Consider the following 16,879-nt stretch of genomic DNA (forward strand, 5'->3'; position numbering starts at 1 on the left):
GTTCAATTCCCATGACCGGCAAGAAGATTGAGGGTTGTGGGAGTGAAGGTACAGTGCTGTCCTCCTACCTCAGTCCATGGCTGAAGTAAAGGTCCTGTATATAAAGAACTTGGACATTCAGTTCCATCTGAATCAGGCCTGAGTTTCTAAAAGGTGAGTTAAAAGTACCAGGTAATAACCACTGATTTTCCCCTCTATGACTTAGCTCATTAAATGTACACACGAATACATCTGCATGTTTTCAATTCATTTATTCATGGTCTTTAAACGCTTATCTAGTTAAGGGTCGCAGTGGGTCCAGTGCTTAACAGGAATCAGTGGGCACAAGGAGTGGACACACCCTAGAGGGGGTACCAGTCTATCACAGGGCAACACACCTATGAACTATGAATTATGTCTAATCCAGCTACCACCATGTGTTTCTGGACTTTGGAAGGAAATTGGAGCACCTGGAAGAAACCCACTCAGGCACAGAGAGAACACACCACACTCCTCACAGAGAGAGACGTGAGGCAGGGCTTAAACACACGACCCTGCAGCTGTGTGAGAGTGACACTAGTGTAAGATTTTTAATCTGAAGTAGAACAACTGACCTGAGATCAGGAAGAAGGTGAAGATGAGGAGGGTCTTCATCCTGAACTGAGCTCCAGCTTCACTGTTGTTCACCCAAACTCCAGTCCATTGTCTTTAAGATTGTGTGAGTGTTGTTCTCCTCAGTTCTACTTCTCTTTTGAAATGTCTCTTCCTCTCTGTGTCTTTTTCTCCTCTGCTCTACTTTCTTTCTCTGAACTATCAGAGTTGATCAAAATAAAGATTGAGTATCAATGACCATACACCAATTTTAACACAGAGGATGTGAGGTAATTTCCCTTTGTGGTGTAGCTCTACTGCCACAGGACCATAGTAAGCACTACATTGAAACTCCAGAGATGAATACATCACAAATGTGGCCCTGTGCTGATATGGAGGTATAGAGGTGTAATTGGTGTAGAGATTAAAATCATCATCTCTTTGAGCAACATGTAACATCGGGTTTCTGATGACCAATGTAAGACTTCCAGGAGAGTCCTATAGAGAAGGACTGCATGAACCATTGTGCTCTGTGTGTATAATGAATAAAAACATGATTTATTCTGCCACTAAAGGTGGTAAATACAAGGTCACTTAGGCACTTTCATCCTGGACAGCCAATCACATCAAAGCAACTGGGCCTGCCACTCAAATAGAGTGTTTGCCATCTACATACACTTAGTCACAATGATTACAGACCCCACTCCTTTTCTATTATGGACAGAGAGGTTCAGGTTTTCTCTGTCTCAACACAAACAAGAAATATATGTGTTTATTTGGCTCTGTTACCCAAAGCCTTGTGGTAATTGATTTATTTAGTGATTAATAATTCTAACGGGTGTGGCACGGTGGCGCAGCAGGTAGGTGTCGCAGTCACACTGCTCCAGAAACTTGGAGGTTTTGGGTTCAATTCCCACTCCATGTGACTGTCTGTGAGGAGTGTGGTGTGTTCTCCCCGTGTCTGCTTGGGTTTTCTCCGGGTGCTCCAGTTTCGGTTTCCTCCCACAGTCCAATCCATTTTGGTAGGGGGATTGGCGACTCAAAAAGTGTCCGTGGGTGAGTGATTGTGTGTGTGTGTGTGTGTGTGTGTATTGCCTTATGAAGGACTGGCGCCCCCTCCTGGGTATATTACCGCCTTGCGCCCAATGATTCCAGGTAGGCTCTGGACCCACCGTGACCCTGAACTGGATAAGCGCTTACAGATAATGAATGAATTCTAACAGAAATAATGCAATGCTAATGTTTGTCTGTTTATATCATGGATGTTTGTCTGTTTATAGATGTGCAAAACATTGTGCTTGGTTTTGTGTTTAATGTAGGGCCATACTGACTCAGCCTGCTTATCTAAAAACTACAAGGCACCCAGTCTGCAAGTATTTTGACACACACAAGGAATTAGTTTCTGGACGTTGGTGTCTCTCTAGTACTCCAGGAAACGTACAATGTACATTATGTAAAGTGTGGCCCATGCCCTATGTTAGCTGGGGCCACAAGGGGGACCTCTGAGGGTATTGGGCTGGAGTTCTGGGCGTCGTCTGCTGGTGAGACTTGAAGTCGCACCCCCTTCCCCTTTTAAAGATATTGAGGCAATATATAAATGGACAATTTTTATTTGTAGAACAGATATCCAGTTTAAATCCACCACACCAACAGTGCTGAAGTTCTCCTAAACCACTTCAGAGGACGAGAGAGGAGGAATTTCATTCAGCAATAACTGAAGATGACACAAGAAACTGGTCTGAAGGTTTTTGCTTTACTAGATCCTTATCTGGAGGAAACAGAGATGATGTCAGAGAGCATTTCCCTGGAAAAACACAAAACTACTGTCTCTTTGGCAAAAATGAAACTCAGAGAGAAAAAGCAATGTGACTCATAGACACTACACCTATAGGTGTGGCTTAATTCTGTAATAAAACAGGAAATGTTACACATCTCTAAACCAGACCAGAACCAGAATATTCTTTTGTGCTGTAGTGTTTGCTGTATGCATCAGAAAGCGTGTTCATAACTACTTACAGGGCTAAAGATTAGTTTCATTTTGTGAAACTGAAAGCTGTAAAAGATTTTCCAGATGAAACATTCTTCTGACTTGGTGTGGATCCAGTTCAGTAGAAATGGCTTCATTTCACCTCAAGTGTTCCATCTGCCTAGAAATCTTCAAGGAACCAGTCATTCTTTGCTGCAGTCATAGTTTCTGTAAGGATTGTCTGGACAGAAGCTGGAGCAAGAAAGTAGTGAAGAAGTGTCCACTGTGTAGAAAAATATGCAGGACTTCTTTCATTAAAAATCTGTCTCTGAATGACGCCTGTGAATATTTTGTGGCAGAGAAGAGACGCCGGATTTCAGCAGAAAGCCCAGGTGTGGTGTGTCTGGAGCACGCTGAGAAACAGCAGCTGTTCTGTGAGGACGACCAAAAGCTGGTGTGTATGCTGTGTGTGACGCTTGATCATCGAGATCACAGCTTTTGCTCCATTGAAAAAGCCGCCAGTGACCACAAGGTAAATATGATTTTTTTATACATTACTTTCTGGAACTCTAAAGCTCTGTGTCAAAACATTCCACTTTCTCAGCTCCAGTTACAACATAGCAACACTTGTACACTGCACACACTCCGTTGCATTGTGTACTCCTGTACAGTCAGTGGAGGTGATCAAGTGTAGAGTATAATGCATGTAGGAACACACACACATACATGTTTAAATACAAACACACACACACACACATATATATATAAAGATAAGATCAGATAAGATAACCCTTTATTAGTCTCAGTGGAGTGGAGTGGAGAAATTCAGTATTTACTTAGTTTCCAAAAGTTTCACCCATCTAAATAATTGAATTCACGAATTCCAATCACTTCCATGTTCACAGGTTTATAAAACCTTAGGCGTGCAGAGAGTGAAAGAATGGGTGACTCTCAGGAGCTCAGTGAATTACAGCGTGGTACTGTGATAGGTTGCTACCTGTGCAACATGTCCAGTCATGAAACTCCCTCACTACTAAATATTTCACAGTCAACTGTCAGTGGTTTTATAACAAAACGACAACAACTCAGCCACAAAGTGCTAGGCCACATAAAATTACAGACAGAGTGGGGTCAGCGGATGCTAAGGGGCATAGTGCACAGAGGTCACCAACTGCAGAGTCAATAGCTACACAGCTCCAAATTGCATGTGGCCTTCAGATTCACTCTAGAACAGTGCATAGTGAGCTTCATGGAATGGGTTTCCATGGCCGAGCAGCTGCATCCAAGCCTTACTTCATCAAGCACAATGTGAAGCATCAGATGCAGTGGTGTAAAGCACACAGCTACTGGAATATAGCACTAGAATGACTAAATTTTATCTTTTATTTTGTTTTTTTTTTTGTTTGTTTTGTTTTGTTTCATTGATTGTCCAGTTTAAAATAAAAAAAAATATTGACTAAAAGCCCAAATGTCTAATTCATAAGTGTTTACCCTAAAAAGGTATTGCTATATTGAACCAAGACCAAGATAAAAGCCAAATATTGCAAGTTTTATTTATTTATTTACTTACTTTTTAAAACAAATAAACTATAGTCAAAAAGAAATTAATCTAGACATAGACTGATTAATCTCTCTCATTCTCGTATACTGTATAAGATGTTGCAGATGATGGAATCCTTAACATCTTTACTTTCAGGGGAAGCTTCAAGGGCCGCTGCAGGAACTGAAGAGCAAATTGGAAAACCTAACATCCAAAATACCTTCTATTGATTTAACTAAACAAAAGCTCCAGGTACTACTGTATTTTATCAACTTTTACATAAATTAATTTCACAATAAATTCCAATAGCTAATGACTCACAAGTATTTACTCTCAGTCTAAGGCTAAGGAAACAGAGAGACGAATAAAAAAGGAGTTTGAGAAGCTTCACCAGTTTCTCAGAGAGAAAGAACAGACCAGGATCAGTGCCCTGAGAGAAGAAGAGAAGGAGAAAATAAAGAGGAGAGATGAAGAGATTAAAGTTATCAGAGATTTGTGTTCTGATCTCTCTGAACGAATCCAAAAGATTGAGAAGGACTTTAAATCTAATGATGGTCTTTTTTTACATGTAAGCAATTTGCCTTTGCTCTACCATGATCATAAAAGTTATAATTGGTGAAAGAGAAGGACTGCCACTCTGACTGATACATTTATTTTTTGTTGTTTTTCAGAACATCAGAGATATAGAGATGAGGTAAATTAATTGTTATAATGAGTTCTTTCACTGTGAATTTAAGTGAGGCCTACCATATTAAAGTAGCTTAATTTATTTTAGACTTCACATACAGATAACAGGATTTGTGTTAAAAGAAATACAACATAGGCAATGCACACAAGAGTTCATTACATCTGCAAGTTACCATCCCCCAACTTTTTTTCCAGAGAGGGAACCCAAATCCCAGTATTTTACATAATGAAAAGTTACATTTAAAATGAAATTGTCCTCTCTCCTAGTTTTTATTTATTTCAATTCAACTTAATCAACTTAATACCATTTCCCCCAAAAAAATATGTTCTCGTAAATGTATGATTGTCTTTAAAACATCTTGGTGGTTCTTGGAGGTTTTGGTTTGATAAAGGGTGGAACAAGATCTGGAGGTTGTGGGTTCTAGTCCTACTCCAGGTGACTGTTTCTGAGGAGTGTGGTGTGTTCTCTCCGTGTCTGCATAGGTTTCCTCCGGGTGCTCCGTTTTTGTCCCATGTGCCAAAAACACACGTTGGTAGGTGGATTGGAGACTCAAAACTGTCTGAGGTGTGAGTTTGTCAGTGAGTGTGTGTCTCCCTATGAAGGACTGGAGCCCCCTCCAGGGTGTGTTCCCACCTTGCATCCACCTTGCACCCTGAACTGAATAAGGGTTACAGACAATGAATGAATGAATTGTATTCTGTGTGCCATTTGTTTCAATGTCTTTAGAGCTCAGTACACAGCACAGGATCCACAGGTGGATTCAGCATCTGTCATTGATGAAGCCAAACATCTGGGGAACCTGAGATTCAGAGTGTGGGAAACAATGAAGGACATCTGTCATTACTGTGAGTGGATGTCCATAATAATACGTACTCCTTATATAGTGTATATAGTATACACTCATTTTACAAAGTGCTATGAGAACTATGAGTTAAGTTTACATATGGGTTTCTAACTTATGTAAAAAAAAAAAATATATATATATATATATATATATATATATATATATATATATATATATATATATATATATATAGTGTAAAATGCAGTAACAGCAAGAATTTGTGATTTATTAGTACTTTGAAGATTTATTTTACTCCAATTGAAAAAATTCCAATGCTTTCACTGAACAACTTGGTTGTATTTTGTAAATATAAACACATTATGAATGTTATGCCTGCAACACACTCCAAACACGCTGTTTAAATATTTGGGATCTGAGGACACAAGTTTTTTACATTTTGCAAGTGGAAATTTTACCCACTGAGGCTTGATACAGGACTTCAGTTGTTCAAACATCTGTGGTCACCATTTCCTGATTCTCCTTTTCATGATGCACCATAGGAGAGATCTGGATGGCAGGAAGGCCTTCTCATATGTGCAAGTCACTCATGCCATGAATACTGATGCAATCCCCCATACCATGAGAGATTCTTTTGCACATATTATTGATAACAGTCTGGATGATTCCTTTCATTGTTAGCACAGAAACTAAGAACTTAGAGTCCAACCATTTCCTCACATAATTGATGTGTGGCGTCCTCCTTTTGCAGTAGAGTTCATGTGATGTTTCTTGATGTATCAGTGAAAACAATGGAAATCTCTTCTTTGAGATTTTTCAGTTTTAAAAATGTTTAATTTAATTTTATATTATATCCCAACTTTTCTGAAAGTGGTGTTTGTAATACTGCCCATTTACTAAAAGCATTTTTTATTCTCTCTCTCTTTTTTTTTATTTAAAAAGATCCAGTAATTTTGGATCCTGCCACCACAAACCATAAGGCTAAACTGTCTGAGGATTTAAGTAGCATTTCACTTGATACTGCAATGGCTGGTCCAAACTCCCCAGAGAAGTTTATGTTTTTTATACTGGGCTCTGAAGGACTTACCTCAGGAAGACACAGCTGGGAAGTAGAAGTTGGAAACAATCCTCATTGGGGTTTTGGAGTCACTAAAGAATCAGCGATTAGAACCAGGGATTATTTGAATGAATCATTATTAATATGCCAGCTCAAAGGTAAAACCTCATGGGCTTCAACAGCTCCCAAGTTTACAAAAGTCCGTGTGGATCTGGACATGGAGCAAGGCCGTGTGAATTTCACTGATCCAGACACTAACACCATATTACAAACACACACACATGAATTTACTGAGAAAATATTCCCTTGTTTTTTTACACTTAGCCAGGTCCCACTGAGGATTCTACCAGCCAAGGTTTCAGTCTCTGTTTAGATGACTTTATTAATCCTGTGGAAAACTGCATTTCTGCAGAAACAGCAACTAGGTTTTTGTGATTATCAGATACAGTTAAAATATTAAATTGAATAAAGCACCTAGCCAAATATATGGCTTGGATTGCACATTGTCATATAATGTGGCAAAAAAAGCCAGTTAGCCACATTAGCATTTTCCTCACAGGAAACTCAACTGTTAGCACGTCAAACTCTAATGTGGTTCTATGTTCTTCTGTCTGAATCTGAGTGAGTTATTCACACATAGATCATACACAAGCTTCAGTAATCATCTTATTTCACTCCAGTGGTTTAGTGTGTAAGTGACTACAGACACTAGCCACATATTCCTCAGTCGTTTTCTTGTTACAGGCAGTGGTGGACAAAGTACATAAATAATGTATTTGAATGTATTAAAGTACAGATACCCAAGGTACACGTTTAATGTCCTATAATCATTTTTGTAACAAGACTCTTGATTAATCGACTCATTTTAGGTAAAAATCCTAAGTCACTCTTGGTTCACCATTATTTCAATACAATGTCATTAATTATTTAGTCACTGATATCTATTCAAAGTATCAAAGCAATAAACACTGAAGCAAACTCTGTCCAATAGGTGAACCCGACTGCGGTGATTATGCCGTTTTGGTTTTTGGTTTACTGGCAACTTAGTTACAAGTTTAAGTTTAATAATAATAAAAATCACTTAAGCATTGTAGGCATTTATTCATAAACACACTGGCCAAAACATGGAAAGACTTTGTATTATTTGACAAAAAAAAGATGCGTAATGATGTCAGGGCTGCTGCGGCACGTTTGGATTTTCCTCCGTCCTTTTGGCACACACACTCTTGCTGGCACTCAGCGCTGCTGCACTGATGCTGACTCTATTTAACAAAGTATGTGCTGTAACCTGACTGGTGTGAACTTTCCTTTTGAAAGTTACAATGTTTATATGCACCACATGAGACAAAAGTAATGAAAGATTTCTCATAATGTAATGGAGTAAAAAGTGAGATATTTGAATCTGAAATTAAAATAAAACTTTTTGAATAAGAAAATAAAAAAAATCACCCAAAATAATATAACCCAAAATACTGGAGGATAATGTTTTATCACGACTGTCACCCTTAATTATTTCTCTGGTTTGGATTAAAGTTTAAAAATTTGTTCTTTTTCTTGTCTGAAAGTGTTAGTGATTACCGATAGACATTTCCGTGCCCCCCTGAAGCCAAGACCGAAACCCAAGAAACTCACCCTCCGTAGGGCACAGTCGATCATAAAAAGATGGTTTGTGCTGTCACATATTACATTGTATGTTGACAGTAATTTTTAGTGAGCTACAAGTTTCAAATTTCCTTGTCGAATTACTGTCTTATTGTTAGTTTTGTTATGTGTTTATGTATTTAGTATGGAGGCCCCTGGAGCTGTGTGACTGCGACACTACCTGCTGCGCCACCATGCCGCTGTTTACAAACATGACACTGATAAATGGGTCAGAGATCCATACTTATATTTATTAAATGTATATGTAAATGTGGACTAACACTAAATTAATTTAAATATGACAGTTTTTTGAGTTGTGTGTTTGAGTTATGAGTTTATCCCCAATATGGCTGCTACTCTTTACTGTGACCAATTACCAATACTCTTTACTGTAAGTTACCAATAGATGGTGCTGTTTGACCAGAATCTTGAACAGAGACTAAGGGTCAGGCATTAGCCTTGCCTTGCAGTAGTGGAAATCACTGTATGGGCTTAGGAACCACTGTCCAAAATCACTGTCTGTGAAGAAGAGATCCTAACTGCATCTACAATTGTAAAGTATAAATTTTCATGCAAACCCCAAGCCATATGTAAATAGGATCCACAACAAAGTTTGTGGTCTGACAAATAAAATAAATGAAATTATTTTTGGAAATCATTGATGATTCTCCAGTTTTCCTTGCAGATACATTAACCTGGCAATGCATTTCCATGTAAGTGCTATTTTTATGAAATTAAATTATCCTGGATTAATAACATTTCAACCACAAAACAGTAGAACACAAACTCAGAGCAAGTTGCAACAAACCAAGTGTCTGCCTCTACCAAATATAGATACAAATACACTGATGTCTCAAATATCCAACAAATAGTTATACTAGCATTATTTCAGGCATTACAGGCTTGACCAAAACTAAAATAATGAGTCAATCCCACAGAATCCCAACAAGATCCAAAAACATCATTTATCATATTGAAGTCACCTTGAGTATGGCACACTCTATTTCTGTCCAAAATGCCCACAGAACCCAAACATCCACCTTCAACTCAGTCATAGAACAGCACTGTCCCCTCCCTCAGCTGACCATTGCTCTGGGACTGCAGAGAGAGAGGGGCAGGCCATGGAGATTATATTGATGAAAAGTTATGACAATAAAAACACATAATTATTTTTTTGAGTGGCATTGTTAAATCTTCTTTTCCATGAAGATACTGCTTTGTTTGATTTATTTGAAATCTCAGATGTGTCCTGACATCAATTGGATCTTTCCAAAAGCTGTAAAGTTAACAGTTCTTTCCCCATAAATTCTGATCTGATTGACACAACAAGAACATGGGTGTGTCTGATAGCTCAGGGTTATTTTCAGTAAGTTTCTGTTAACAGACGCTATTCCTGAAAGAAAAATGAATTGACATTCAGATAGTTTTAGTTTCGGTTTATTATGGATACACAAACCTGGCCACTGATTTCAGGTGTTTCAGCCATGCCCATTGTGAACAGGTATAAAATAAAGCCCATAGCCATGTAACCTGTAATAGACCATCACTGGCTGTAGAACTGGGCAGAACTGAAGAGATTGTACACTTTATTAATTGTCTGATTTACCTGTTTTCAGCTAAGAGAATACTTTTAGAAAACACAGTTTAATTATTACATACGAATGGACAACACCGTAATGGCTTCATCTCTGGCTTCACCAGAAAAAGACTTAAAGTGTGCTGGTTGCAATGAAAAGATCTGTAAAGAAAATGTAGTCTTTACCTGCTCTCATGGTTTGTGCAGTGTTTGTCTGGAAAAACGCTGGTTGCGTGGAGTGAGAAAATGTCCAAAGAAATCTTGCAAGAAACGATCACCTTCTGAAAGTCCGATCATAAACCAAGCACTGAAGATGGCCTGCAGATCTTTCCTACAGAAAAAGAATGGCAGAGATTCAACCCAGTCTCAGGATTTCCTTTGTCCACAACATCAGGAGATATTGCAGTTCTTCTGTACTGATGATCAGAAGGTGGTGTGTGTGGAGTGTTTGTCTCAGGAACATCAGATGCACAGTTTTTGTTCTATCAAAAAAGCTGTCAGTGATAGGAAGGTAAAGTAACAATTCTTATTGTTCTAAAGTAACCAGCTTCTTTAATTTAGTGACTACAATTTGATTAATTTATTTAAATGGTTCAGTTGATGTGCTGTGCACTTTGCTTTCCCTGAGAAAATCATTTATATTTGTTTCTGATATAAATATGACGCTATAGTCAATGGTACAAATATTTGAATCTGGAATCTTTGATTATTTGAAATATATTTGTATGGCATTTGATAAACTTGAAATTTTGAGGTGGTGTAATATCCAGATTTGAAAAATTCACATTTAAAGTATCAGATTATAAAAAATTCAAATATAATCAGATTTTTAAAATCTGAATATTTCTCCAACTAAAAGGTTCAAGTTTATCAAATGCCATATGAATATAATTCAAATATAAAATATAACTCAAATATTCAGAATTCAGATTCAGATACTTATGTTATTGATATAGCTTCATATATAAAACAGTATAACAGAAGCACCTTAAAAATGAATATGCACCAATAATAAATATTTGAGAGAGCACAGAAAGGGCGAATGTAAATACACTTGCGGTATGGCATTTGGACAGCACACAGCCTTCCTCTTGACACACAGCGAGTTTCATTCTCTTTATCATAGCATTACCTATCATTCTCTTATTTTCATCTTTTATTTCCTCCCTCCCTCTCCATTCACCCACTGTCTCATGTTTCTGTATCTCTCTGTTCTCACTTTTGGCTACTCACACTCTTGATCTAGTAAATCATTCAGGGTAAATCAGCAGAAACACTCAAAAATGTTTCATTCATTCATTGTCTTTAATCCTTTTCCAGTTCAGGATCGTCACAGGGCGACACACACTCACACATTCACTCACACACTCACACCAGTCGCCAACCCACCTACCAACGTGTGTTTTTGGAGCATGGGGGGAAACCGAAGCACCCGGAGGAAACCAACACGGACATGGGGAGAACACACCAACATACAGTCACCCGAAGCGGGACTCGGACCCACAACCTCCAGGTTCCTGGAGCTGTGTGACAGCGACACCGTGCTGCCTGCACTAAACAATGTGTTAAGCAATATTTACTAGACACAAACAAACTCTCTCTTGTTTATTTACCTGAAACCCTTTTTTTTAATGATTATTTACATTAATTAGATTATATTTAAACACAATGTAAGCACTGCTGTTTACACTGTTCACACATGTTCATCTAATGTAAGCTCTCACTGTCCATTTAAGGGTCTTCCAGTTCCCCTTCTCTACTGTCAGTTCTCTAAATTACCTCTTCTCCGAGCCTTGATTTTTCTCTTCTGTCTCCTTTACACTGTATCTCCTTTCCTTAACGGGGACATCTATGAACATAGGGAAATCTTCTCTTAGGTTTGTTTATGTTAAAAAGCTCCATGTCAAGGTGAAATGGTGTGTTTGAGGAGAAAAACTACTGCTGTTTGTATGTGTCTGATGTGTAAATATTCTAAGTTTTTATTCACTGTTTTAATCACCACAGAAACACATTTGTAACACTTTCGGTAATGCAGTTAGCCGTCTCCTGAGATTTTAAGTGATTCAAATATATAATTCAAAACTAAAAATATAACTAAAAATATAATTCAAAACTATAACTAGAATATTGACGATAATTCATCAATATTATCTACCTGTGGAGCAGGAATAAAGCAATATCCTCATCTTGGTTCATGCTTTTGGATGATTGGAGTCTCTCTGTTGTCTAAATATACTCAGATGTCAGATGAGCAGAGAGAGAGAGAGAGAGAGAGAGAGAGAGAGGGATGAAGAAAGCCTAGCATACCGGACAGAGACAGTTTGTTTTTTGCTCATTAACAAAAAAATTAAAAATCTGGAACTCTGGGGCTCCGTAAACACATAAGACTTGTTTCCATCGCAAACCAACTGGAGAGCAGTGAGAAAATATATGATTTTCATAAAACGTGTTTTGATTGCAATCAGAATTGATTACAATCGTGATTGTAATACACTTTCCACCCCCAACATCACCTAGCACAGCCCATGCTCAAATCTGAGAGAAAAAAATCTGGCATAGACAGTGATATCTATAGAAACTCACCTGCCAAACAGGACAGCTCAATTATCCACTGACATGCTGAACAGAGAATTAATGGTGACAGCAGGCACTCATGGACAGCACACAGGGCTCTTGGAGATAGCAGCATTGATGGCAGGGAGTTAGCCAGTGAGGCTAAGCGTGAGCAGGTGTAGCAAGAATAGTGATTAGAGCTGAGATGTTGGTCAAAGTTAGAAGAAGGAAAGTTCTCACTTAGGAAAGATAAGAAAAGTCAGAGGAGATGAAATCAGGGTACTTAATCAAGTTACCAACATAATATGTGAAGGGTGTCAGTGCAAGACTCTGGGCAATATATGAAAAATTCAGGTCTTGTACACTGAAGTGGTGAGCACTGCGTTGGGCTTGGGTATAAAGAAAAAAATATGTTAATCTGAAATTAGTAATGTACACACAATATAAGGCAGAATGAAATAAAATATTTTGGGATGCAATGCTTGGCCAAATATAAAATGTGAATGCTGATATCCACTGTTTTACTGTGTGCTGTGATTTAATAAGAATGTGCTTTTCAGGAAAGGATCCAGGCTCGGTTGGAGGACCTAAAAACTAAACAAGGAAAGTCAGAGTTCCACAAAGTAAAAGACCAAATTGAGGTATGTGTACGGACTTGACACAACCAGCTTTTCCAAAGAAATTTACCCAGTTTTCAGATTTTTCTGGAAAATTGTTCTATAAAAACCAAACAAAATATATGTTTTTGCCCAGTCTCAGGTCCAGCAGATAGAGAGGCAGATAAAATCAGAGTTTCAGGAGCTTAAACAGTTCCTGGAAGAAGAGGAAATGTCCAGGATCACTGCACTGAAGGAGGAGGAGAATAATAAGAGCTGGAGTGTAACAAAAAAGATTGGTGAACTACACAAAGGAAAATTCCTCGCTGCTGAAATCAGCAGACTCAAAAAAATGGTGAAGGGCGATGGTGTAACATTTCTACAGGTAAGTGGTTGTTCTTTGATACAGCTCTCTTCAGACAAACCCAGTCAGAATGTAAGAAGCCTAATTTTTTGATCTTATCTAATGTTTTTTTTTTTTATCTTTTCTCAGAAATACAAGGATGATGAGAAGAGGTAAAATCCTATTTATTTTAACCCATAAAATACATAAATTCTACAGAACACTGGATAATCTGATTTTTTTGCCATCTGCTCTCCATTGTTAAAATTATATGAACACTCCTTTTATTTACTGAGTTTGGGAGTTTCTGAGTCACAATCAGATCAAATCAAATCAAATGTTTGTGTGTAGCACTTTTTACAACTTATGTGTCACAAAGAAATGCAATAATGACAGAAGTTTTAACATGAAATGTAAAAAAACCCAAGTGAGAGAGGCCATTGGCGACAGTGGCACAGAGGAACTCCCTCAGAGCTGAGGAAGAAACCTTGGGAGGAAACAAGACCCACCCTCCTCTGGTCAATCTACCTCCAAATTATTGACAAAATTAAAATGACCCTATACATCACATAGGTCTGCTGTTCTGCTCATGTGTACTGATACAGTCATAGCACATATAATGTAAGCAATAAATACACAAAGCAGATGTCATATGAAAGCTAAAAGCATCTTCACTCTACACAAGTTTTTTTTTCTTCTGTTGAGCTGCCAATTGTGAGTTTTCTTCAAACACACCACCTGCCAAAAATGATTGACTACGAATTTTTGTAGTTTCCTACAAAACCAACTTCAACCAATATATTGATATAAGTGTTATATCAAATAAAAAGTTAAATACTCCGGATTAAGGACATATGATTGTAATTTAAACAAAGTTTTATGTAGTTAAGTGCACAGAGGCATTCTAGCCTTTTTCTAATGTTTATAAAATTGCAGAATGTGAAACTGAGCACTTTTTCTTCTGGTGAAGGGTGACTCCTTGAGACAGAAATCTGACTTCAATACAAGATTCAATACTGTGCCTGAATGGTGTTTTTCAGGGGCCAATAAACAAGATGTTTGTGTATTCAGCAATACATTTTAAGCCCTTTTTTTTAATAAACATTACATGTAATAAAACAAATTTTGCTAAACTGAAGGGCACTTCTACAAATAAATAGATAAATAAATAAATCAACCTTTGATAATAGTAGAGGGCAGCTGTGGTCTAATGGTTAGAGTGCTTGGTGCACAACACACATCACTTCTGTAACATGTATGAGTCTATGACCATTTATAACTGCTCTATATGGTTAGTCTTTATCTTCTTAATTAGAAAAACTGTTTTCAATTCTGTGAGAAATGTCATGGTTTTAATGAGTAAATCATTCTTTCATATTAAAATAGTGGTGTTGAATGTTTCAGTGCTCAGAACACATTGCAAAATTTTACACTGGATTCAGGAGCTCTGATTGATGCTGCCAAACACCTGGGGAACCTGAGATACAATGTGTGGGAGAAGCTGAAGGACATATGTCCTCATTGTGAGTATTTTTTGTAATATTATTTAATTGTAAATTCATTACTGCTCTATGTTTCATATATAGTATAATTCTATACAATAAAAACACTCTTTTAAAGTTCCAGTGATTTTGGACCCAAACTCTGCAAACAAAACCCTCTCCTTGTCTGAAGACCTGGTTAAAGTTACACATGGCCAGCTGCAGGACTTGCCGGATAACCCAGAGAGGTTTTCTGTTCAACCCTTTGTCCTGGGATCTGAAGGGTTTGACTCAGGAATCCACAGCTGGGAGGTGGAGGTTGGAAACAGCACTGACTGGATCGTAGGGGTAACAAAGGAGTCTGTAAAGAGAATGGAAACAGAAATAAGTCCTGAAAATGGAATATGGGCGATTGGATTTAGCAACAATCAATATTCGTTTAATAATTTGAACCCTCACATCAGGTACCACAAGATCAAAGTTCAGCTCGATTTCTCCGCAGATCGAGTACAGTTTCTGAACCCTGACACCAATGAGCAGTTACATTCATTTAATATAATTTCCAGTGAAAAGATTTATCCAGTATTTCAAGCATGTAATGGTAGTTCTTTGAAAATACTTCCAGTCAGTAGCCAAAAGTTTGACTGAAGAAGGGAATCTCACTAGGCATAGGGTGGTCCTTTTCAGCTTTGGTTTCCCTCAGTGATTCATCTTCATCTTTTTGTGTCTTTTTTTCTTGTGTTTATCAGTCTTAGTTTCTTGTGTTACATATAAGTCCTGGACTTAGAACGCAACAGTGGTTACTTGAGACAGCCTTTTATTGTAGAGAACCTTGATTGGGGAGTGTCGTTACTGACACTGTTGGAAAAATCTGCTATATGGTGGCACAGCTTGAGAGCAGTCAAACAAGCTTGTGTATAATTGGGAAAAATAGTCTGAATTCCAAACAAGTGAAGGCAAATATGATTAGCTTAAACAAAAGATTATGAGGTTTTAAGAAAAAAAAATTAACTCAATTAAGAGAGGGACCATTTGACATACATACAATGAGGGATGTTAGTGAATAGTTTATCTTTCTCCTTTCTTTTGCTCTTTTTTGTTGTAGTTTAGTTTTGCGCAATGTGGGAACACACACTGGAGGGCATGGCAGTCATTCACAGGACGACACACACTCACACATTCATTCACTCACACCTACGGAAACTTTTGAGTCTCCAATCCACCTACCAACGTGTGTTTTTACGCAACGTGAAACCCAGAGCACCCGGAGGAAACCCACGCGGACACAGGGAGAACACACCATAGAATAATAGAATACTGCTTATGGTAATGAGTTATTTACTTTGTTAAATATTGTTTCATTCTAAGTCCTTTATTTAAACTGAATGAAGCCAGTTCACTTAATCACTACCATATTTTCATTATGTAAGTAGGTTTTAGGTCATTTTTTCAGTACAATACCTTATCATTCTATATATATATATATATATATATATATATATATATATATATATATATATGTGTGTGTGTGTGTTCTGACGTTTGCATGGGCTTCAGTAAAATAGTTGTAATTGCATGCATAAAGGTAATATTTATACAATTTTTGAATGTTATACACAGGAATATTGAATATGAACATACCAATAAATATGATAAATGCAACCTCATAAGTGTTTTCTTTTTCACACACACACACGTAAAGTGATGGAGAGTAAAGAAATAAATGTAAAAGTGTTATGTATTTAGAATATACAACAAATAATCATTTTGATACTGTTACAATGTAAACACATTGTATTCAGAATAAAGGACGTTGGGGGAAATTAAAGGATTACATGAAGAGATTCATTCATTTATTCATTCATTCACACATTGACACACACACTCACTTGCGGACACTTTTGAGTCACCCATCCACCTACCAACGTGTCTTCTTGGAGCGTGGGAGGAAACCCATGCAGACACGCGGAGAACACACCAAACACCTCACAGAGAGTCCCCTGGAGCAGGTCTCGAACTCACAACCTCCAGATCCCTAGAGCTGTCACAGAGACACTACCTGCTGC

The 16,879-nt window shown here is 37.7% G+C and overlaps 2 protein-coding genes across 2 annotated transcripts; both read left to right on the plus strand.

The window, feature by feature from the left end:
* The first annotated feature begins 11 nt into the window (after nt 1-11).
* Nucleotides 12-8,836, plus strand: LOC136677285 (E3 ubiquitin-protein ligase TRIM35-like). Its single transcript, XM_066654782.1, has 8 exons — nt 12-48; nt 2,052-2,111; nt 2,896-3,068; nt 4,233-4,328; nt 4,414-4,644; nt 4,748-4,770; nt 5,491-5,609; nt 8,409-8,836. The coding sequence occupies exons 1-8, from the start codon at nt 12-14 to the stop codon at nt 8,519-8,521; spliced, it is 852 nt and encodes a 283-aa protein (XP_066510879.1). The 3' UTR covers nt 8,522-8,836.
* Nucleotides 8,837-9,940: 1,104 nt separating this feature from the next.
* LOC136677295 (nuclear factor 7, ovary-like) lies at nt 9,941-16,248 on the plus strand. The gene is made up of 6 exons (XM_066654794.1): nt 9,941-10,351; nt 12,954-13,034; nt 13,147-13,374; nt 13,483-13,505; nt 14,737-14,855; nt 14,953-16,248. Exons 1-6 carry the CDS (start codon nt 9,941-9,943, stop codon nt 15,459-15,461), a joined length of 1,371 nt encoding a protein of 456 aa, XP_066510891.1. The 3' UTR covers nt 15,462-16,248.
* Nucleotides 16,249-16,879: the final 631 nt, after the last annotated feature.

This window comes from Hoplias malabaricus, chromosome 2, assembly GCF_029633855.1.
Source record: "Hoplias malabaricus isolate fHopMal1 chromosome 2, fHopMal1.hap1, whole genome shotgun sequence".
Classification (NCBI taxonomy): domain Eukaryota; kingdom Metazoa; phylum Chordata; class Actinopteri; order Characiformes; family Erythrinidae; genus Hoplias; species Hoplias malabaricus.

What these genes read in the sequence shown, in the direction of transcription:
- LOC136677285 (XM_066654782.1), top strand. Translation starts at nt 12, where the DNA reads ATGACCGGCAAGAAGATTGAGGGTTGTGGGAGTGAAG. An exon ending in GTTCTGGGCGTCGTCTGCTG is followed by an intron (nt 2,112 to 2,895) that starts GTGAGACTTGAA and finishes ATTTTGTGGCAG; the next exon opens with AGAAGAGACGCCGGATTTCA. An exon ending in GAAGGACATCTGTCATTACT is followed by an intron (nt 5,610 to 8,408) that starts GTGAGTGGATGT and finishes TTATGTATTTAG; the next exon opens with TATGGAGGCCCCTGGAGCTG.
- LOC136677295 (XM_066654794.1), top strand. Translation starts at nt 9,941, where the DNA reads ATGGCTTCATCTCTGGCTTCACCAGAAAAAGACTTAAAGTGTGCTGGT. An exon ending in AAGCTGTCAGTGATAGGAAG is followed by an intron (nt 10,352 to 12,953) that starts GTAAAGTAACAA and finishes TGTGCTTTTCAG; the next exon opens with GAAAGGATCCAGGCTCGGTT. An exon ending in GAAGGACATATGTCCTCATT is followed by an intron (nt 14,856 to 14,952) that starts GTGAGTATTTTT and finishes ACTCTTTTAAAG; the next exon opens with TTCCAGTGATTTTGGACCCA.